General features: G+C 56.6%; 1 protein-coding gene across 3 annotated transcripts in view; it reads right to left on the minus strand.

Annotated features, from left to right (window-relative positions):
- PHF21B (PHD finger protein 21B) overlaps positions 1–20,153 on the minus strand; it is a gene marked incomplete at both ends in the record, with an annotated part of 92,113 nt that extends 71,960 nt beyond the window's left edge. For 2 of the 3 annotated variants that reach the window (XM_082850988.1, XM_082850987.1), the window contains 2 exons: positions 19,179–19,244; positions 20,100–20,153. In XM_082850988.1, the coding sequence (XP_082707114.1) occupies positions 19,179–19,244; positions 20,100–20,153 (120 nt within the window). Of the gene's footprint in view, positions 1–19,178; positions 19,245–19,413; positions 19,432–20,099 lie in introns of those variants that run through there. The other variant, XM_082850989.1, reaches the window with a different exon arrangement.
- Positions 20,154–23,539: the final 3,386 nt, after the last annotated feature.

Here is a 23,539-nt window from a genome sequence, read left to right on the forward strand (position 1 = left end):
CATGGGGGCCGTGGACGTGGCTTTTTCACCCGTGAAACGTGACCTTCCAGTAGGTTAATATATGTGGCAGTGCTGGATACACCAAAACACCACTGTATAGATGTTAGTCGTTAATGAGTGAGAGGACTCCAGGGAATCGGTCCCATATCTGCATTAACTAATCATTGTAAGAGAAAAAAATGGAAAATAAATCACACACTGTAACGTTTGCACAAACTACCACAAGCAGGTTACATGTTTAATGTCCGTTGTTTTTTTTTTTTAATTTATTTATTTCATTTATTTTTGGCTGCGTTGGGTCTTCGTTGCTGCGCACGGGCTTTCTCTAGTTACGGCGAGCGGGGGCTACTCTTTGTTGCAGAGCGCACAGGCTCTAGGCACACAAGCTTCAGTAGTTGTGGCTCGCGGGCTCAGTAGTTGTGGCTCGCGGGCTGTAGAGCGCAGGCTCAGTAGTTGTGGCGCACGGGCTTAGTTGCTCCGCGGCATGTGGGATCTTCCGGGACCAGGGCTCGAACCCGTGTCTCCTGCACTGGCAGGCGGATTCTTAACCACTGCGCCACCAGGAAAGCCCATTGTCCATGTTTTTAATGTCAACACAAAACTCCAGCAGGAGAAATCCTTGCAGATGCAAACGCCCCTTCATAAAGTGTGCTCTGAAGGAGCCGACAGGCTTCGCAGATGCTTCTGCTGCTTCCACATGACCCACACCCACCTCCACAGTGCAGAGACTGGCCAGGGACTGGGAAGCCAGCGGGGACACCCCAAGTTCCCCAGAAGATGATGATGTCGAAACTAGGATCCCAAGGTCACAGGACGTCGGTCTGATGGAGGGGACTGACCCTAGACTGTCTACGCCCGGGACGACTCGGGCAACTGCTCAGGCTTCTCTCTGCCATGGGTTTGTCTAGGATGAAAAGCAAAAGTCCAGCCCAGCAATTACACTTGTGGTATGTACCCAAAATAACTGCAAGCAAGGACTTGAACAGATACCTGTATCCCCACGTTCACAGCAGCATTATTCCCGTGAGCCAAAAGGTGGAAATTGCTAAAACGCCCATCAACAGGTGAATGGATAAACAAGAGGTGGTGTCTACATAGGATGGAATGTCATCCAGCCTTAAAGACGAATGAAGCCCTGATACAGGCTACAACACGGATGGACCTCGAGGACATTACGCTCAGTGAAATAAGTCAGATACAAAAGGACACACACTGCATGATCCCACTTAGAGAGGGACCGAGTCATCAAATTCAGAGACGGAAAGTAGAATGGCGGTTGACAGGAGCTGGGGGAGGGGGAGGGGGAGTTGTGTTGAGTGGGGACACAGTTTCAGTTTGGGAAGAGATGACGGTGAGGGGTGCATAACATCGTGAATGTACTTCACGCCACTGAGTTGTCCCCTTGAAAATGGTTGAGATGGTAAATCTTACGTTTTATATACTTTTCCACAATGGAATATTCCGTGTTACTTAACAAATCCATGGCGTGTTAACAAAAAAAGAAACGGCAAAAGTCCACTAACTGCCCGTCCGAGGCGAGCTCTCTGCACCTCCGAAGGGACACTGCAACGGTCAACGGTGGGGTCAACACAGGTCCCCCTCCTGAGCCTACTTCTGGGCCTGCCTACCCCTCGGGGCTGTCACGGGGGACGGGACAGCCTCAGCTGCTGTCCAGAGCAGTGCAAGCGGGCCTTACTCCAGCTGGGGCACAAGTCAGTCATGAACGTTTGTAATTTTCGCCTTTGTGCACCAAGGATGTGAAATGAGAATGAGTAAACCTGCCTGGAGAAAGAAAGGTCTTTCCAGAGGCCGTGTCCTGGCTGGCGGCTCTGTGCTGCCGCTCGCCTCCCCCGCCTCCCAGTTGTGCCCCATGTGGCCCCTCCTCCAGCCTGACTCTTGGCTCTGCTGGCCTCCAGGCACATGGCAGGAGGACTCACCTAGGGACACGGGACAGCGTCCCCACTGGTTCTTCTGTGCTGGCCAGGGGGTCAGCTGGGTTTGGAGGGGGAAGGGGCTGCCAAGAACCCTGGACTTCCCTTCCTTTGGTGCCTCCCAGAATGCACTCAGTAACGTGTCGATGAGGTAGCTAGAGAACGGAGCCGGGGCCGGGGCCGGGGCCGGGGCCACAGACTGCTGCGCCAACTCCTGGTCAGAGGGGATCCCACTTGGCCCCGTCTAACCCCACGTGCAAATACCCCCAGCATCCCTCACTGCGGCAGAAGCTTGTTACCTCCTGGGGTGGCCAGCTCTCTCCATGCACACCCTGATCCTTAGAAAGTCCTTGAGGTTAGGACAGAATTCAGCTCCGTGCGATTCCTGTCCCCCCCCCCCCACCCTCTGCAGTCTCAGGAAGTACCACTAACTTCCCCTCCAGGGAAGGATTCTGCAAGGGTTTGGACAGAGCCACTTGAAGCTTACGTGGCACGTAAGGACAGTGCAGCCCTGCCTGCCGGGTCAGAGGGGACGCTCGGGAGGACCGTGGTGATGGGCGCAGAGCAACGCGAAAGAGCTGCAGCCTGAGCTGGACTCTGAGCTGGGAGGGGAGCGGACAGCAGAAAGGGAAGGGAGCAGGCAGCGTGAGCACAGCCGAGCCAGCTCGAGGTCAGGACGGCAGGGCTCCTCCAACCACAGCTGCAGGCCTCCTCCTCTAGCACAGGCCAGGGGAAGGGAAAGCTCTGGGGTCGAAGACCTGGCTGCGGGCCTGGAGCTGGTGACGTGGGAAAGTTACTTGGCCTCGCAGGGCCTCAGTTCTTCATCTGCTAAGTGGGGATAAGAGGGCCTCCTGCAGTCAAGCAGATGCTTCCAGAATCCAGGTGCTGCCCCTCACTCGCTGTGGGCCTTGGGCAGGTCGCCTTATCTCTCTACCTTTCGGTTTCCTCATCTGTCAAATGGGCAGATTCACACCCTAACGCTTCCCAGCAAGAAGTGAGCGCCACCACCCCTACCGGCAGCTTCACCCCAGAGGCCTGTACTGGAGCCCCCGTGACAACTGGGTGCAGCTGCTGTCGGCCTGCTCGCTCCCCCTCCCTCATTTCCTCCCTCCCTCCCTCCCTCTCCCCCCATCTCCCTCTCACTCTTGTTCTCAGAGGCTGTGTCTCGTAGACATCCAAGTCCCTGACATCTGCGACATCTGCCACAGGGCAGGACCTAGAGAATGAGGAGGGGTGGATTGAGCGGGGCGGGGGTGGGGTAAAAAGACACACAAGTCCCTACACGGGGTAAAGCAGACTTCGACTGATGACACCAATACTGACAGTAACGATGACCCCAGGCCACCTCCTCCTCTTTACCTCTCAGGCCACGGTCACCTGGCGCCTGGCGCCAAGGACACAATGGTCACTCACTGAATACTGGCTGAATGACCAACTGAATGACCAATGATGGTCTTTCGACAAATGCTTCCGCAGCTCCACACTGAAGCAGCTGATTAAAGAGTGGCCCAGGGGAAAAGGATTCCTTTACAAACCACACACGGCCAGTCCCCCAGGGGCCAGGCCATTGGCCAGCTCCTGCAGTGTGCCCAGAGCCAGCAGGACAGGAGAGGCCTCGGGGGGGCCCCACCTCACGCAGCTCCCACTCTCTAGTAATCACTGGAGCAGCAGCATCGGCGTGGGGGGGCGGTACTGGAGGCAAAGAACAGGGGCCCAGGGCAATGGGTGTCAGGGAGGCACTGCCTAAAGGACGACGGTTGAACCCTGACCTGTTGGCAGGATCTGGGAGCCAGGAGAGCACACGTGCGCGCGGCCCGGGGCACGGGGCAGAAGAGGTCTCTACGGCCAACACGGCAGAGGCAGAGGCAGGACGTGGACCCACGTGTGTCCACTGGGAGGCAACTCCCACAGCTCATCCTGAGTCTCGCCTGGACTCCAGGACCTTTCAGGGGAATGGGATGCACATGTGCAAAGGAGCCACTTGGGCAGGCGACTTGCTGGGCAACCAGCTACACAGTTTGGCGGGATGACATCCCGCCCTTTGTCACGTGACCCTTGCTCATCCTGTGGGCCCCACACCCAGCCCTCCGAGCCCACAGGCCGGACTTCCCCTTGTGTTTTTTCATCTCACCCTCACAATTACCCTCTGAGGAAGATGGTAAAGTGTTAGCCCATTTTACAGATGCAGAAACTGACTCAGAAAGATCAAAGCTTCTCCATCAGCCCTGGGGATGTGGCAGGGATTTGGCATCCTCACCCTCAGTGCAACAGGGATCCCCCCGGTCCGCCACTCCCCGAGGTGCCAAGGGCCACATGGCATCAGATGCGGGGAAGGGGGGCGTTGGTGAACCTCAGATGCCGTACACACGTGTGGCGTCCCTGGGCTGGCAGCACGCTGGCCCTGCTGGGTGTTCTGTCTTGGTGGCAGCCGGTATGATACACAGTCGGTGCAGGGGCCGGGGACCCAGACCACCCTGGTTCATGTCAGCCCAAGCTAAGCCCCTGGATGAGTAACTGCGCCCCTCTGAGCCTCAGTTTCCTCCCCTGAAAAACGGGGGGCGGTGGAAATCCCCTGGCAGTCCAGTGTTTGGGACTCCGCGCTTCCACTGCAGGGGGGCCTGGGTTCGATCCCTGGTCGGGGAACTGGGATCCCGCAGGCTGTGCGGTGCGGCCCAAAAAAAAGTAACAAAAATGGGGACGGCAGTAAAGTTGTTGGAAGAAGTAAAGGCACATTCTCACCTGCCACAGCGGGGTGCAGCCTCCATCCTCCCACCCACAGAAGGTAATGTGTTCAGCAGACACAGCCAGCCCACTCCTGCAACGGGGCAGGTTACCTTTGTTTCTCCATCTCGGCTCCTGGCTGTAGGGAAGGCGGCCCTGGCAGGGTCAGCAGGGAGCAGCCTCCACCTCCTTGGACCCCCAACCATAATCTGAGGCAGGCGTGACTAGCTTCAACTGGTAGATAGAGTAGGTTAAACAGTGTCCCCCCCAGAATTCACATTCACCCAAAACCTCAGAGTGTGACCTTATTTGGTAATTGGGTCTCTGCAGATATAATTAGTTGAGATCATACTGGATTGGGGGGCCCTAAATATAATGATTTGGGTCCTTGTAAGAAGAGAAGACACAGATTCAGAGGGAAGACGGCCACGTGAAGACAGAGGCAGAGACCAGGGTGGTGCGGCCGCGAGCCCAGCAGCGCCGGCGGCCCGCAGGAGCTGGAAGCGGCAGGAAGGATCCTCCCCTTGGCTCTGGAGGGAGCGCGGCCGTGCAGGCACCTTGATTTCAGGCTTCCGACCTCCAGACCAGGAAGGAGTAAGTGTAAGCTGCCCGGCACGTGGCGCTCTGTTACAGCAGCCGCAGGAGCCTCACACAGCAGACCAGAGGGAGTTAAGACTCAAGGAAGGAAAGTACCGGCCGAGGTCCCTGGGCTCAGGAGCAGCCAGGCCGGAAGGTCCCCCCAGCCCAGTGCCCCAGCCCCGCTCCTGTGCTGCCCTCCCCCATGTCCACTTCATCTAGAACACTGCCCACCCCCACTTACAGGCTTGCTGATTACGAGGAAAGATTTGCAAATGTCCCTACTTCCGCCGTATCCAAATTAGTGTCAAAACAGGAAAGAAGTCCAGATAAAAATACCCAAACCCAGGGTGCGCTGGAGAGAGATTCAGCATGTCCACAAGGCAGCCTGCGACACCGGCATCCGAGCTGGGCGGCCGCCCACCCTCCAGGCTGGGGCCACCGTCCCTCCTGCCGGCCTGCAAGGTCCCCTGCTCCTGGCACCCTGTTTGCCTTTTTCATCAACTAAACAAAGCAGAAGGGATGCAAGCCCAGCCATGAAAAATCGGGTCAGTACATTCCTCCCTCCAGTCACCAAAGAAAGTCAGAGTGGGGGGAGCTGGGGGGGGGGGGATAAATTACCGTGCCCGAGTCCAGCTGCACCGGGACGTAATAAAATGTGTTGCTAAGATACAAGTGCCAAAGAAGTTCATTAAAGGACACTTTAAACCAAGCTGTCAGACTCTTCTCCCTTTAAAGCCTGCTTATTTGGTACCGTCCCTCGTGTTTATAATTAGATCCGCGATATGAGAGCGCAGCCCCCATTCAAGCCCACTCAGCAGGCTCATTAATAAAGTAACTTCAACAAGCCACCGACTTGGGCCCGGGCTGGGGGCAGGACTGTTTTATTTACAGAAATATATTTGAGCGCCACTTCTTTATCTAAATGAGAGATGAAGGCTCTTGAAGAAACTCAGCGGCCCTCTAGTCACAGCATCATCGACTGTTCCCCCCATAACAGCGCTGGGGGCTCCAGGGCGGCGGGCTCGCTGGACCTCAGGGCTCATGATCTGACTCCAACTCGCCCCAAAGCTCTGAATGTAGGTACCACGCGGGATGGTGAGCGGGGGACACGGAGGCAGGAAATTACCAGATCACGGCCAGCCTGATGGAGCCGGACGAGGGGACTCGGAAGGGCGACCAGAGGATGCAGGTTCGGTCTGGGCTGCGGAGTGTCCTTTGGGCCAATGCGTCTAGAAAAGGCCGTAACGTACCACCCACATCTAAACTGCAGATTTCTCATAAGCATGGGTTTCTGGCTCCTCTTGAAAAAAATCGAAAAAGCAGGCCGCCTGGGGCCCACGCCAAGTGATGGCAGGGGTGGCGCTGGCCTGGCTGCCCCCGACCCCGTCCCCTCATACCGCAGGGCATGACTCCCCAGCAGGCCCGGCCCTCAGCAGGACCGTTCTCCGGCCCGCCCGCAGCGTCAGAGTCTGTGATCCTGAGAGGGTCAGAGCATCTCAGGTTGGGATTGGTCAGGGATGGAACCCTGATGAGCCTGGGCTCTTCTGAACCACAGAACCTCAGCACAGGGCCAGCCAGCCTGGCCTCCCATCCAGTTGGCATTGGTGCCGCTGCCCCTTTGCTATGAGGTGCTGGCTTGGCGGTCAAAGGTCTCAGAACAACCAATTCTAGCCCCAGGCAGATCCCTCTGTAAGGGAATTCCGCCAGACCTGGAGCTGAAACTGGCCTTCTAGTACCTTCCAGCTTCTAGTCAAAATTCTGCCCCACGAAAGGGCCGCTTTCGCTTCTTCATCACGGCCAGTCGGTGATTTAAGGGTGGGGGTCAGCCGTGCTGGACAGACCAGTCGCCGCCCTGTTCCATCAGCTCTCTGACCTCCCTCCCCCCACACTCACCTGTCACTCACTCTCCCGGCCGCACTGGCCTCCGTGGTAAACGCCAGGCATGACCTATCTCAGGGCCTTTGCACGAGCTGTTCCTTCTACCTGGGACACTCTTCCTGCAGAGAGCCACAGGGCTCACTCCTCCAGCTACTCCTGCAGGCCTTGGCTCCAAGGCCCGAGGCCCCTCTCGAACACACTATTTAAAATAGCCACCTGCCCCCAGCCCCGCGCGCCTCGCCCGCTCTACCTCTGCCAGAGCGCTGGTCACCTTCCCACCAACTCCATAACTCATTTACGATGGTTTCTGCCTGTTGCCTGTTTCCCCTCTCGGACTGTGAGCCCATCTCAAGGGCCTCTTCCGTCCACTGCTGTGTCCCCAGTGCCCAGCACAGACTGGGCGCCCAGTAGCACGTGCCAAATGTCCCAACTCAGTACCGAGCTGTGGCTGCCACCCTCACCACCCAAGCGCTCACTCCTGCACACACTGGTGGGCACGCCCCGGAGGAAACACAAAGGAGCACGAGACACAGGGGCTCTGCCACCCCGTCCCCTTCCAGCCCCGGACGCCGCACCTCCCTGGCCTCCCAGGCCCCAGATCCTGCTCTAAGACCCAGCCGGGCACTCTTTGCCACGTGCCCACTTCCCAGCGCCTGCAGCCATAACAGCGTCCAGGGCCCCTCTGACCTCTGTCCACAACAACACGGCTAACTGTTTTGTCACCTCTCGTCGAGCCAGGACAGGCCCTTGGAGGAAGCTTCCTGAGCCCGTGTCCCCTTGGCAGTGACAGCTGGGAGAAGGACGCTGGTGCTGAAGGTACAGAAAACCCTGCACTCAGCGGGGCCGTAGCTTAAGGAATAAAGCGGCGTTCACCTGGGGTGCGTTCGTCACCACTGAGACGCATTAATCACGGAGCAGAGTTAGCGCCACTGGTTGTAAGGAATGCGGCTTGTCACCTGGTAACCTGCATCTCACAGGGAATTCTGGATCACAGTCCCTAATATGTATATATTTTTAATTGCATTTTCAAGTTCATTTACATGTGCAGATTCGCTTTCCGCCTGAGTTACATCGAAAAGAAACACGCCCCTCTCCCTTCCTCTCTCTGCCTGCCCCATCCCTGTCTTGTTCCCTTTCCTGGGGCAAAAAGCTTCTCCCCAGACTGCTGACGGTGTCCCCCACGATGGCCTGCTGGGATGTGTCCCCCAGGGAGGCCCCGACAACCCCCCACCTGCCATTTCAAGTAACTTTCTGCTGCCTCCACCCAAGAGATCAAAAGGCAGCCATTATTCCCCCTAAAGATGGATCCCCCCAAATTAATGTCCTTTATCACCTTTTCTACTTTGGAGGGTGACTTTGCAAAATCTGACAGACGCTTCCCTGTTTGTGAACGTGTAGGTTACGGCCTCGGCCACACACACGTCCACAACCAGTCTCCACCCCCCAGTGCAGACGCGCGTGCAGGCGGCCTGGGCGGCAAGCAGGTCGGCAGGTACTCATCTTCCTGCAATGTACCTGCACCTAGAGGTCGACAGTCAATTTGATGCAGTAAGTTTCACGAAACAGACAGTTCCAGAATGCACCGTGTCCTGCCAGAGCTGCCACCCCGACTTGTGCCAACCGGAAGCCAGCTGCTCTGAAAGGACGACCACCTTCTGAAAACCACCGTGTTGTGCCCCCAGCGGCCCTACTGTCGGCACGAGAACATCGTGTGTGGGACCCCAGCATGTCTCAAACAGCGGCCACCCTCGTGGGCAAGGCGCTTCTGAAACAAAACACCAGCGAATAGAACTTAATGGCTTAAAGGAAAACCACGGGCTTCTCGTGTGGCTGCGCCGCGGTCAGGACGACTGGAGCCCTGGGACCCCCGGGGCCCCGGGGCCCCGGGGCCCCGGGGCGTCATCACCACCTCTACTCAGGGCCGTAGTTCCAGTTGGAAAAAGGGGGCTTGGGGAGGCGCCCCGCAAAGGTCCCCCCCGGCCTTGCACATCCTATGTTTTACGCCGTCAGACCAAGTCTCGGGTCCAAAGACCAAATCCCAAATTTAGGGCCCAGTCCCAACTGCGACACACCGGTCCGTGGAGACAAAGAAGCAACCCAGAGGTCTCTGTCCCAACAAAAAGCTACAGTTGCCCGTCTACTTCTCCACGGCAGTAGCATCTCTGGGACACAGCCAGATCGCTGCTTCTCGTATGATTGTTAATAAACTATGCTGATAACAGCTCCCTTGTTACTCAGCTGCCCCGCTGCAGGCCAGCCAGGAATTACACCCGGCACTCGAGACACGCGTCCTCATTGACCCTTGGGACAACCCTGCTTGGGAAGTAGCACTGTCCCCACTTTGAGACAAGGACCCACACAACCTGACCTTATCTTACCTGGGGGCTAAGGACCGCTCAACCCTGAACTAAAAAAGAAAAAAAAAAAATCCCCCATGGATGTACTTCTTTCTGCTGCACTTTAACAAGACCAACACAGGTGCCTAGCCAAACAAAAAAAAAAGCAAAGCGCAGCCCATCTGAGGCTTCAGGGACGCCCGCTGGTGGCAGTCAGAGGTCATCACCAGAAGAAGCTGCATCAGCGTTTCTCATCACACGCTCGGAAACTACTACCAAACAATAAGTAATGACCCAAAGGGGGAAAAAAACTTAAGGAAGCGTGTTCGTTCCTTTGGAGAATACAGGCCGTTTCCAAATGAGAAAGATGCCTCCACCTTAAAGTAGAAAACAACAACGACAGTGATAACAGGAAATACTGAAGTAGCCAAGCCAGAGAGCGGTGCAGGCCACAGCAGGGATGACAAAGCAGGGGGTGGAGGAGTATTTGCTTCGGGGTCAAGTCCAAACCTCCCGCCTGCCGCCGGCGCAGCTTCTGCACTGCCGAGACCCCTCACTTCACCCAGCCTGCCCTACGCTCCCCAGCCTGGTGCCAGAGGCAGAGACCGGATGCAGACCCAGGCCCCCTCCCAAGTTCCACGACCTTGCACTTCAGGGTAAAATTCCCACTCGTTATCACGAACAGCTGCTAGCCTGCTGGTGGCTCTCTCTGACGTACCATCTCCATTTCCTTTTATTGGAACACATGCCCTGGAGTTACATGACACACCAAACTTTTCATACGCAGGGCACAGTGTTGTCTTGTCTCCACCACATGCTCCAGCGTAGGCGCTAAGATAGTGAGGCCACAAGGGCCCAGAACTGGACTGCAGCTCCTTCCCTTGCCAGCTGTGTGATGTCAACAAGCCACTCAACCTCTCTGGGCTTCAGCCGTCCCCCAAGTAAAATGGCAATTAAGAGCGGGCCTTCCCTAAAGGGCTGCGTGAACAGTGACCGACTTGGTCCCTGGAGAGCTAGAAGGGGCCTGGCCCAGGGTCAGCATCAGATGGGAAAGCTGTGACTTGTGACGCCCGCACCCCACCTGCTGAGGGCTCACCATGGCCCGAGGGTCACGTCTCATCTCATTTAATCCCGCCAGCGCCACGTGCGTGTCGTCTCCCGAGCACCCCACACGCCAGCACTCGGCTGTCTCACGGGCGCTGCACTGTTACCCCGTTTTACGGCCTTCGAAGCGCGGAGCGGGGTTTACAACTCCAGTCTACCCAGTTGTAAAGCCGGTGCTTAACCTCTTTCTTACGTGCTTCTCGGAGACAAAAGTGAAAAGCCTTCTTAGCGGGACTCTTCTGCAAGTGAAGTCAAACCCAGAGTCCTATTTCCTGAAAAGCTGTAAATTCCAACAGTGTGGAGAAGGTGAACAGCAGCTGCACCCTCCTCCAGAAAACCGCCTCTGCCCCCAAAGCCCTCCCGTGTCTGCGGCAAGGGCCTTGGAGGGCGAGCCAACACACACCCCACAAAGGGGCCACCTCAAGCCCTCCGTGCGTGACCAGGGTGTGCCCGGGACGCTGCCCCGCGGGCAGGGCCCCCCACGTGCTCAGGCCCCGAGCCGGGCTGGCTGGCGGACCGGACAGCAGCCACGTTCAGGCATCAGCTCGCGCAAGTGGAGCAGAAACGGCGGCAAGCCCGCGATTCGGTCCTGAAAAGACAAAGGCGTTGGAGGAAAAACTTGCTAAATCACAGGGCTAATCATCATAGCCAGCAGCTCTAATGAGGCATCATGGGATTTCCAAAGTTATTATCAGAGTCATCGCCTTGAAAAAATTCAAAGTTGATTGAAATCAATTGTACAGTTCCGACAGCAGGTGTTTTAAGAGGCTAACGTATCAGAGCCAACTCCTTGGACTGGCAGAGAAGGCGGCGCAGTCACCGTCAACCTCTACCAGGAGGGACGAACAGCATACGCCCCCGAAGAGGGACCAGCAACAGTGCAAAGGCTCCAGCCCCCCAGGTGCAGGGCAGGGCGTGGCAGGAGTGTCCTGGGGTCACTGATGCAGCCAACACAGTTCTCTTCAAATCAACCCCTTTGCTCTGCTCGAGAGTTTAGATGCACTTTCTCATCTTTGATCTGATTTCATCACAATAACCCGGTGGGGTAGTTTTTACAACTACTACACCCACTTTACAGAGAGGAAACAGAGCTCAAGGAAGCAGAATGACTTGCTCGAGGCCACACAGCCCCAGGCAAAGAGCTGGGATAGGAACGCTGTGGGGCCTCTGCTCTTCCAGCTACGCTTTGTCAGACCCTAGAGGCAGGGGGCCAGCTAGAGGCCAGGCAGGGACTGAAACAGAGGGCACCCTCTCCAGGGTCCCAAGCCGTCTGACCTTGGGAAGCTGCCCTTCTCTCACCTGCCCCGCCTGACCCAAGCCGTGAGATGATCACGACAATCAAATAAAAAGACGCGATGAAACAGACTCACCGAAGAATACCAGTGCTGCAGAGAGCAGGGCGCTGGGTGTGCAATGTCTCTGCTTCCCCACAGGTGCAAATGTCACCTCCTGAGAGCAATCCCATGCACCTCATCACAGCACATCACCCCGTCTGCTGCTGGCTGAGCCCCCGAGCTAAACCTCTCCTGCAGAGAGCTCACGGGAGGGGTAACGGTGGGTACGCCAGCCTCCCCAACTACAGGTGAAACTTTCTGCAAGCAGAGACCAAGCGAAACCACTTCGCGAGGGTAAAGCCTTATAACATGCGATGCCGCGATGACTAACAACAGCACATCACCCACCGTCACCCCCGCATCCTCCGCCAGGCAGGAGCCCATCGTTAAACGTTTGTGGACTTAAACTGCGTTGGTCCCAAGAGATGTCCGGAACACAACGTCAAGGGTCAAAAGCAAGTTTAGGCATAGCGTGCTTAGCAGCGTATCCACTAAGCACGTTTATCCATGTTACAGACGCCGCGTGCGCACAGAGCACATCCTACGATCACACCTCAGAACCAGCGCTGCCCTCGTCCACGCGTAGGATGGGGCAGAAGAGGGGTCATGCTTTATGACTCTCACATCTGCGCTGCGAATTTTTCCCCAACGAGCAGGTGTTGCTTTCACAATAAAAACTTTGTTAAAAGTCGAATTCTTCCTCAGCTCCTAATGTTACAGAACTAACAGCAAGAATCATCGCCTTCCTCAGCAAGGTTTGACTTTAGCAGGGGCGTGGTAATTATTTGTCTTATTTCAACAAATCCTTCCTCTCATTTTAGTAATATAATCCTGGACAAACTGTCAACCGACGTCATATACACTGCAGAGACTTCACGCGTATTTACCGGCACAAGTCAATACACAGTTGACCCTTGAACAACGTGGGTTTGAACTGCGCGGGTCCACTTCTATGCGGGTCCACTTACACAGAGTTTTTCAGCAGTGCATACTGCAGTCCTACGCGATCCACGGGTGGTTGAATCCACGGATACGGAGGCCCTGCCTTATGTGTAGGACCAACTATATACGCAGTGTCTGTGCAGAAGGTCGCCACCTCTGACCCCCGCGTTGCTCAAGGGTCAACTGTAATTACTATTTGTTATTATACACTTTATAAATAGTAAAAAAAAAAAAAAACAAAGTCAACAATAAAAATATAACCTATACATGTAAATATGTTATATACACACACACATTTTTTTCCCTTAAACCAACCGCGCAGAGATGCCCACCGAGTCATCTTCTAGAGGGTTCCAGAAGTGTCCCCCCACTAACTTCTCAGCCTTAAGAAGCTCTGGTGAAGGCAGGAGGGGGAGGGTCTGCACAAGTCCCTGCCCTCACAGCCTGTTATGTGCCGGTCACCCAGGGTCCAGCAGCCTCCTCTCCTCTCCCACGTCACACGCAGGTGTCACCATCCCTGCAAGAGCCTCCTACGCAGGTGACAGGCATCAGGGAGCTCACATGGCCGGGCCAAGCTGGGAGTGGGTTCAGGCCTCCTTCACGCTTCCCCCTTCTAATCTCCCCTCAGCACCAGAGAGCCCTGAAAGCCCCCGGCCATTTCCCAGCCCTGGCACAAAACCCAGGCCCTTCACCTGGCATTCGGTGCCTTCCTGGCTCCGGCCCCAGCCTGCCTTCTCTGCTGTCTGTCTGTCTGTCTCCCTCCCATGGTTCAACTGCCAGAAACTCGCCAGCACCTGCAGGTTTCCTCAGGCCATCAGCCCTCAGCTGGGCCACCGGCTCCTCCTGTCCACGACCCCAGGCACCCTTGGGGACCCCCCTCCCCCAGGAAGCTGTCTTCCATCCCCAGGGGCCGCAAGGCGTGGTTTTCGCAGAACTTTTCTGGAATTTCCTTGACACGTGGTTACCTACACCTCACTCTCCTGTGAGGTTTCCGAGACCAGGGAGCTTCCAGTCTTATCCATCTCTGCCTGCTCGTTCCAAACATATGATTTTAAGATGCTGTTCACTGCAGGCCTAAAAAGGACGGCTCCCAGGGACTCCAGTTGGGCCCCGCTGCTCACCACCACCGATCGCACACCTATCTTCTCACGGTCACCTGCTCGTTCACCCCATAAGCATCCAGCCCAACAAGGCACTGCTCTCGGATCCCAGGGGGAGGGGCGGAGCAGCGCGGCCCCTGCTGCTCAGGGAGCTTACGGTCCAGCAGAGACGTCAGACGTTCAGGAAAAGATGAGGACGGATGACGGTCAGCAGGCTCCAGGACAGGAAGATGCTTGCGGTACCCGAGGCCCTGCTGGGTAACAGCCAAGGAGCCGCACTGCTGGGGGCCAAGCAGGGGGGCAGGGTCAGCCCCCGCAGAGAGCAGCGGGGAAACCACTGGAAGGTCTCAAGCAAGGGAGCGCCGTGATCCTGTTCAAGTTTTAAGACACTTACTCTGGTGGAGGATGAACCAGAGGGGGCATGAGGAAACGCAGTACACTGTTCACAGGAGCCTAAAGGTGGAAACAAGCCCAGTGCCCACCAGCTGGTGAACGGATGCAAAACGCGGTCTCCCATACAATGGACTATCACTCAGACGTAAGAAAGAATCGAGTACTGACACGCGCTACAACTTGGAAGAACCCTGAAACATTACGCTCAGTGAAAGAAGCTCGTCACATGAGACCACACGTTATATAACTCCATTCACATAAAAGTCCAGAATGAGTAACTCTATAGCGATAAAAAGTAGATTTATAAAGACAGAGAGTAGCTTAGCGGTTGCTTAGGGCCTGGGGGTGGGGTGTGCAGCGGGGATGACACCCAAAGGGTTTCTTTCTGAGATGATGAAAATGTTCTAAAATCGATGGTGGTGATCGGCTGCAAATATCTGTGAACGTACAAAACAATACTTAACTGTAAACTTTAAATGGGGGAATTATGCAATACGTGAATTATATTTCAATAAAGCTTTTTTTTTTTTTTTTTTAAGTGGATGCAGTGTGGAGGCTACTGTAATCTTCCAGCTAAGAGATGATGCGGGAGGGACCAGAGGGGTGGACAGATGGAGGGGAAGAGGGGCCCCAGGAATATGGCTCAGATCAAAGTGTGGGTCTGGGAGACTCTGGCTGTGGGAGGGGGAGTCAGGGGTCAAGCAGGTGGCAGCAGGCAAAGCCAGGACTAGGCCCCTGCTGTCTCAACCCCATGCTCTTTTCCAGAATATGAAAGGCGGAGCTTGGAGAGACAGCATTAGTTTTCTCTTTCACATGTAATGGTGCTAGTTGAAGAACGCGATCTTGAACTCTAGGTCAGGAAGATTAAAATTTAGCCTCCTGGATGAGAGCAGACTCGGGGGCAGAGCTTGGACAATGGCGCATCCTTTTACTGAAGGACTGAAAACAACTGGGGAGCTTTCAGAATAAACCCACCCTGCAATTTTGTTTGGTGGACGCTTCCACTGTGGAATCCCTCTGGTGTCCAAGGTACAATAGCTAGTGAATGACAGTGAAGATGTGATTCAGCGCCTGGGCGAATGCCACATACGTAATACCTTTCAAGAAGACATTTTTATTGCCGCACTTGAGGACATCCCCTCGGAATCCGGAGTCCATCAAGTCGACGGATGGAGCGGCACACAAGGCCCCAAGTTCCCTGGGGCGGAGGCCGGTGCTCTCTCTGCCACGCCAGCTCGGACTGCAGTTGAGACAGGAGGCTCCTCTCACACTCTGTGGGGAAGCTGGACTTGCGTGAAGTTCAGGTCTGAAGATGCCTGCTTCCCGTGGCATCTACATGTTGCGCCGAGAACTCCAAAGAGGGAGGAAAAAAACACAAACCCTCCAGGATTTATGACGGGTCTGTTATTTACACGGATGTGCTTGTTGCTTGACAATTTAGATGAAAATGTTACTGCCTCTCTGCATGTGCTGCAAATTCACGGCATAAAACCACTGGAGCAACTAATGAAGTCTTCACACATCATATCTTGTTAAAGACACGGAAGGGGTCCGTCTTCCACCAGAATCACAACCCAGCGGTGACGGGCCGCCACACCTGGGAATGCAGCCTGGCCCAAGTGGGCTGGCCCACAACTCAGATCTGACCACCTGCCCCACAGCTCTCTTCATTATTTTTTTTTTTAAGGAAAAAATATGAACTCTGTTTTCAAATAGCACGGTCCTATGGAAGCTGGTTTCTTGTTTATCCCCTAGTCCACCAATGGTGGGAGAAACGCTGGACACTTACACAGACTTTGTATCTCTCTACTTCTGACCAACAAACAACCCATCTTCTTCTAGGAGTCCTTGATAAACACCTTTAAGCACCTGTCCATGTTTCTAGAAGTAACTAAGTAAAGTCCAGTGCCAAGGGCATGAATGGGAAATTGGTGGCTAGGCACCAAAAGGTATCACTCGCCGCTACTGTACCTCTCACAAATGTGGATAATGGGGTCATCTGTCCGTTTTACTATCAAGCTCATCCCCCTCATGTGCACCTTTAATTGAAACGTAACCTTTCTATCCCATATTCCAAGCGGGAGCAGGATAAAAAAACCACATCTCCCGAGAGGAAGATGGTGTGAGCTCTTCCCCAAGCACATCACTAAAGGGACACTACCTTTACTCTTCTGTTGCGTTAAAAGCAAACTCTGAAACACTGGCTTTTGAATCCCTGATCCGGCATTTCCGCTCCTCCTGGGCAGGCGCTGGGGTGACTAAGCAGAGCCTACTTCTCCTCTTCGAAGCCCTGGGTGCAGCCCCCATCACCTCCAAGGGCTCATGCATCGACCTTTCCCCAGCCAAGCTGCCGATCTCCACCAAACTCTCCCAAGGAGAGAAAGACAGTAAATGTTAAGTCTGCCCAACTCATTTCGTAGGTGACCTCTGAAGGATTTCACCGCGGAGCGTGGGAGAGACAAGGCAGCTTTATTAACATGCTACACCACAGCCCCAGGCCCTCCCTCCCTCTTTTATGAGCCCTTGCTATATAAAATGCCACAAAGGAAAAAGGAAAAACAACACACTTACAGTTACAGACACAAGTTCCAATGGCCAGGACAAACGCCGGATACTTACCGGATGTTATTTTTTGTCATTTAAAAGAGAAATATTTTTAAAAGGCCAGAAAACAAAAGTTTCTGGGTTTTTTCTTTTTTTCTTTTTAAACACACACTCACACACACACAAAAAGATGGAGGTACATGCCGTTCACAAGCGTCCTTCTCCGAGTTCAATTTTAAAGGCAAAGGCAGCCTGGAGTAGGACAGTTCCTTCGCCGGGCGGCACCGCAACCTTCAAACATGATTTTCAAATGTTTCTCTCTGCCTCGTCGAAATTCAAGCATGACAGATAATAAATCGCCACTCATTTACTGCCATCATAAAAATTTAAACAGCCTTGAAATAGTTGGCTACAATACAGAAATGATCAAACCTAAGCTCCGAAAAGCCACTCCAAACAGTAAAACTACTGCCATGCAGAAGCACACATAAAGAGACATTGTTGCGATAAAAGCTGCCGGATTATTGGATTTTCTCTCTCTCTTTTAAATCTTCTACTCCGAGCATAAGAGTCAACAACTTGCCGTTTTACCCAGTGGAAAAAAGGCTTAGTAACCCTCGGCTATCACACTGTACCAGATTTGGTGGTGGATTTTTTTTTTTTAAAGAAAGTATTTGATTTGATTCCATACCGTGATTAAACATCTTTGTGCTCAGCGGAGAAGGGTCTTCCAACCCCTCCCCCTCCAAAAATGGCATCAAAGCAATCAAAATGGTAATGCCGGGCCTGGGTCCCCTCCCCCCGCGAACTCCCCGACTTCGCCGGGGCCGCGCGCCGCCCCCCCACCCTCCGGCGGGAATGGAAGCTTCCACTCCTGAGCGGGGGCGCGGGCCGGGCGGCGGGCGCGCGCGGCCGGGGAGGGGGGCCGCGGCACCGCCAGAAAGGGGTTAATGCATTCGTCCCAACCCTCCCGTCCAGCCGGGCGCCCCCGACCAGGCGCGGACCCGCGGGAACAGCCATCTTTCTTTCCGCAACCCCCGGCCCCCTCCTCTCCCGCACGCCCCCTCCCACCACTTTTCAACTTTAAAGACTCGAAATGAACACCCGGCCTCCGAGTTCTCCCCCGCCAGTCTCGTCCACGTCTCTCCCCGCACCGCCAATCCCTCCGGGGAGGGGGCTTCTGCACGGGCCGCCCCCGCCGGGAGTTGAGGGAGGAAGAAGGGGGCCAGCTCAGCGGCCGGTGGGGGGGCGGGGGCCAGCGCGGGCCAAGTTTGATGCTGACGGCGGCGGCCGGCATTCCGAAGGAAGCGCGATCGATGGCCCGGGGGCGCGGCGGGGCGGGGGCGGGCCCGCGGGGCGGGCGGAGGAAGGGGAGGGGGCAGCGGGGAGGGCGCCGGCGCCCCCGCCCCCGCCAGCCTCGGAGCCCCGAGAGCGCCATTGGCTGTGCCGCTCAAAGTTCTCGGCTCGGGGCGGCTCGGGGAAGGGGCGGGAGTGCGTGTGCCGGCAGGGAGCGCAGGGGGAGGGGCGGAGGGGGAGGGGAGCGAGCGACGGGGAGGGAGGGGGCGGGGGCGCGCGGCCGGCCGCGCTCCGGCGGCGGCATCTGTTCGTGGTGCTGAAACCCCTACCGCTGAGCTCAGCGCAACTAAGTCACAATGGACAACTTTTCCTCGCCGAGGGGCCGGGAGGGGTCGGCGACCGTGCCCCCCATCGCAATGAGCTTCTTGCGTGTCCCAGTCTACACCTGATGCCCGGAGACCAAAGTTGGGGCAGAACTGGGGGGGTCCTGGGGGCGCCTTTCTTTTGTTCCCCGGGAGCTGGCGTCAGGTTCCAAGAATAAAAGTGATGCTGGAGAAGTGGAGGGGAGGGGGGCCCGGAGGGACGATTCTTTAAATAAGATTTGCAACGGAACCCAGAAATCGCTTCCAAGTAGTTTGGTGTCCAGGCCCGAATTACCGCCCCCTCTCCCCCCACCCTCACAACAGCGTGAGGCGGGGGACACTGAGCCGGGAGAATTTCCACATTCCAAAAACATGTCCACCAACTCAAAATGGACGCCGGGCTGCTCGCCGCCTTTTAAGTGAGGCTTCTCTCTTTCGGCCACCGCGGGAGCCGCGCTCTCCCCCCTCGGCCTCCAAGAATCCGGCTCTTTCTTTCCAGAAAAGGGGGTGCGGGTAACTTTGAGGGCTGGAGAGACTCCTTTGGGAGTCTGAGCGCGCGGCGCCGAGGCCGGCACTTTTCAGGGTGCTGCCAAAGTGCCCGGCGACCCCTCCTCCCCACCCCGGGCGGGAGGCGGGGGGCAGGCTCCAGCTCGCTTACTTGTTTGTCGCTGAGCGCGGCGATCCGCGGCTGCCTCTCGTGGAGCTGTTTCTTGAGGTCGCCGTTCTGCAGAAACACGGAGGAGCGGGCTCAGGCCGGCCGCCCCGGGAGTCAAGTGCGCCCGGAGCCCCGCGGGCCGCAGCCCCCGGCCCGGGCCGCCAGCCGCGCGCCCCAAGTTCCCCCGGCCGCGTCCCGCACGCGCGGCGGCCGGGCAGTGCCGCACGGGGCCGCTTACCTGTGGCTGCCGCCGCATCTGGGCAGCTCGCGGGGCGGGGCGGGGGCCGTGGCCACCCGGCGGCGCGGCCCGAGCCGTGCAAGTTTGCAGGCCGGGGTGCGTGTGCGAGTGAGTGTGAGTGTGTGCCGGGGGAGGGGGGAGGAACAAAGAGCCAAGTAAACACGGCGAGTCCGTGTCGAGCAAAGCTCATAAATATTCAAGTCGCGTCCTGATCTCCCCCACACACACACGCGCACGCCGCAATACCGCTCGGGCTCCGGCCGCCGCGCCGCTGCTCGCCCGAGCAGCAACCGCCAAAACTACTTTTGCAAACTGTGCAGGCTTGCACCGGGGGTGGGGAGGAGGGGGCCGGCGCACACACTCTCACACGCACCCCGGGCAGGCGCGCCGAGGGGTCCCCTCCCGGGTCCCCCGTCCTGCAGACCCTGCCCGAGAAGGAGAAGACTCCAGGCTCGGGTCCCAAGGGCCCTCGACCCCTAAACTGCGCAGGACTGTACGAAAGGAGGGGGCAGAGGGGAAGCCCAAAGGGGGGTCCGTTCATGTACCTACTCCCCCGCCCCTGGGGCAGGCTCAAGGAGGGGCCCCTCCGAGCCCCTCCAGCCCTGAAGACCCTGCGACGGGGAAGAGGACACGGGTCTCCGGTGCCTGGAGCCCCGACCCCAGGCCCGCAGCCCCCGACCGCCTACCTGGTGGCGCGCGAGTTCCACGGCGAGCGCCTCGGGCCGGCTCTGCAGCTCCATCCCGGCAACTTGGGCAGCACTTTGCGCTCACTTTGGCCCCGGCTCCGGGGAAGTTGCGCGGCTCCGCGGGGGCTGGAGCGGACGGGGGCCGACCGGGTCTCCGGGGAGGGGGGGACACGAGCCCCCTCCCCCACGGCCAAAAGGGAGGCGGGTTCTGGCGAGGGGGAAGAAAGGCGGCCGGGCGCCGAGCCCGCGGCCGCCCCAACTCCTCAGGCTGCCCGGCAAGTTGCGCCGGGTCCCCAGGCTGCCGGCGCGGCCCGGCGCATGGCCCCCCGGCGCCGGGAGCCCCGCGCAGCCCCGCGCGCGCCCGCCCCGCCGCTGCCGCCGCCGCCGCCGCCGCCGCCCGCGAGAGCCGCCAGCCAGCAGGGACTATATTTCCTGCGGAGCGCGCGCCTGGATCTCGCTGGGCCTCGGCAAAGTTGTGCCTCGGCACGATGCTAATTCGGCAGTGCCCGGATGGAGCGGGCCGGGGCGGCGGGGGGCGGTGCCGGAGCCCGCCGCCCGCCCCGCCCCCGCCCCGCCCGCGCGTGCGCACTGCCGCCCCGCCGCGGCCCGGCGCCTGGAGCGCAGAACAAAAGTGGCGGCGCGGAGGGGCGCAAACTCCCGAGCCCGCGGCTTGGGGCGCCAGCCCCCGGACCGCTCGCGCCGGCCGCTCCTCCTCTTTTCTGCCCCCGCCCCCAGCCAAACCCGAGGAAAACCGGACGCCCAGCTTGATGCCGGGGTTGGAGATACTTTCCGGTGGGAGGGGAAATGTCCACTTTTCCATTTCTGTTCTCCTCTGGCTCTCGCCGATCCCTCTTTCCCGCTGCTCCCTCTTTCTCTGTCTCCGTCCGCCTCCCTCCCCTACTGCCTCCTGTGCGCTGGCGCTGCGACTTGGGAGATTAAATTACTCATGTCGCCAGATTCCGCCACCGCCTGATGGCCACCGTGTTATTTAAACAGTATGAAAATTGATCTCTTGACTGTTCCTTTAATGATTTTTTTTTACACTCACAATTAAACTCTCAACAGATGTCATTGGACTTTTTAAGACTTGTTAAAAATCGTAAACGTGCCCGGTCAATGTGACATTAAACAATTATAACTACAGCTGCCGAGATCGCATTTCAAAACTCCCAGCCCCGCAGCCAGGAGGTTAATGTCTCCGAGTCGATAAGCATCGTGGAGTTACCATCTTTACCAATTAACGTCGGAAAGCTTTGTGCCGTATCGGTAGCATCCTGGTATGTTTGAGAGACGCTGGGGAGAAATGGTGCAACCGTATTACTCAAAGTAAACGTTAAACGTTTACACCGATAAATCATTATAGCTTCGTATTCCTCTGCAGCACAAAAAATACCCAGGCACAGGCAGTTAACAAATGGCCCCTTTCAGCATGTGCCAACGAGCCGCCCCTTGCTTCTACTGTCAGCAGAAGTTGTTGGAATTTTTTTCAGGTCGGGACCCCAGTGTTGTTCTGACCTCCTATTCAGGACATTTGCCACAAGTGACTTGCTGTGTTTCTTGGGCCCCCCCGAACACCAGGGTCTTCTCCCCACCCCCAGCACCTAGCCTTTGGGAAACACTCAGTGAGGAATCACTGATTACTTTGTGAGCTTTGTTAAAAACTCAAAAAACTAACGCGTGTGCTAAGTGCTGTCATCGGTTTCGTCTAGCGCCAGCTGGGGAGAAGCAGGGCTCACCAAATGCAAAACAAAAAGTCTGACTCTGGCTCCTTCCACTCCAGGTTCAGCCCAACTTGGATGGTGTCCCCTCTACTTAGCACTTGAGCTGGCCTGGACGCCAGCCAGGGAAAGTGGACTGCGCAGGGACCAGTGTTCCCAGGGCCAGAGGGAGAGTGCATGCGAGAGGGTTCCTATTGTAATCTCTGTAAATGTCACTGGCTTTTTAGTAAAATTTCATAATCATTTCATTGGCCATGTATGTAATTAAATCAACAGAGAGGATATTCAAGCTGTCCATGACCTACACAGCCTCAGGCAGACGCTGACTGGGGGGATGGTGCTGTTGGCAAGTTTCCGTCAATGATCCTCTTCTCTGTTGTTTTCAGTTACCTAATTCCTGAGCAAGTGACAAAGGCCTAGGGCTGGGTGCTCTCTGACAGTGAGGGAACTGGTTATGTGGAGAAAAAAGAAAACAGAAACAAAACGTACAAGGAGTCCTGTGCTGCTGCTTCAGACACACTTTTCCCTGAAAGCGTCCTGCACGCCGGGACACCCTCCCTTGGCCCATGCTGTCCATCTGGAATGCCCTTTCTCTCAGAACCCGCTTTTTAAAATCCTCTTCATCCCCCAAGAGTCATTTCAAATGCCACCTTTTCTGGGAACTTCTTCTAATTTCTACACATCAATTCTTCACTCCTCCCTCTGAAGACTCGCCGTGAAGAGCTTACTTAGCAAGGGGGACATTCCGCCCCAGAGTAAAGGTAACTGCTTCCCCGCTGGAGCCCGAGCCGACTCTGGGTCTGGCTTGTGGGCAGAGCACAGTATACGGGTGTTGACGGAAGGCACAGGGCCCTGGAGTCAAGCAGATGCTTACGTGATGAATAAGTGAGCGAGGGGATGAATGAATGAAGGCTGAAAGGAAGGTAGGTTCCATTTTTGGAAAGGTGAGCTGTTAATCATGGCCATAGACATGAGCCGTGTCTGCAATTCATCCCAGCGTCCACATTTCTCTTACTTGCATTGTGGTCAGGTGGACGGGGGCCTGGACTGGAGCCTGGATATCTGGGTTCGAGACTTGGGTCCACCTCTTGACAAGTTACTGAACATCTCCTAGCCTCCATTTCTTCGGATGTAAAATGGGAATTACCCACCCAACCACAGTTACCCCCAGACCCACTCGGCGCCTCCTGGCCCCAGACCTTGGCTGCTTTGCTCAGTGGAGAGCCCCAGGCACAGTCTCTGCCCACCCCCAGCTTAACCGGCCTCGAAGTGAGGGCCGGAGCACAGCCTCGGCCACGCCCCTGCCACAGGGGGAGCTGCGGTGGCTCCAGCACCGTGTCCAACCCTGTGGACCCTTGGGGGCCCTGCTGCTCCCGCCTGTTCTGGCTTCTGAGTGAAGCTCTACACCTTGTGGTGGACCGACCAACGGGTTGAAAAACACAACTCAGAAGTCCAGGGGAGCGAGTTACTTCATCATGTGAACGTGGACCAACTAGAAACAGGATTCAGGAAGGAGCCAGCAAATCAACATTGCTCCGTCCCTAGCTGGTTAGAATGTTCTGGGGCCCAGTGGGCCCACCAGGAGGCCTGTTAAACGTCCCACAGAACCCAGCAAACAGCTGTCATTCGTGGGAAGTGGCGGACAGCCCAATAATCCGTCCCCGTGGTTTTTCTCTCCTTCTCTTTCCCTTACTCTTGCTGCCCTGGGATTGCACCTCAGAA

The sequence above is a fragment of the Leucopleurus acutus genome (assembly GCF_964270905.1).
Source record: "Leucopleurus acutus genome assembly, chromosome: 11".
Classification (NCBI taxonomy): Eukaryota; Metazoa; Chordata; class Mammalia; order Artiodactyla; family Delphinidae; genus Leucopleurus; species Leucopleurus acutus.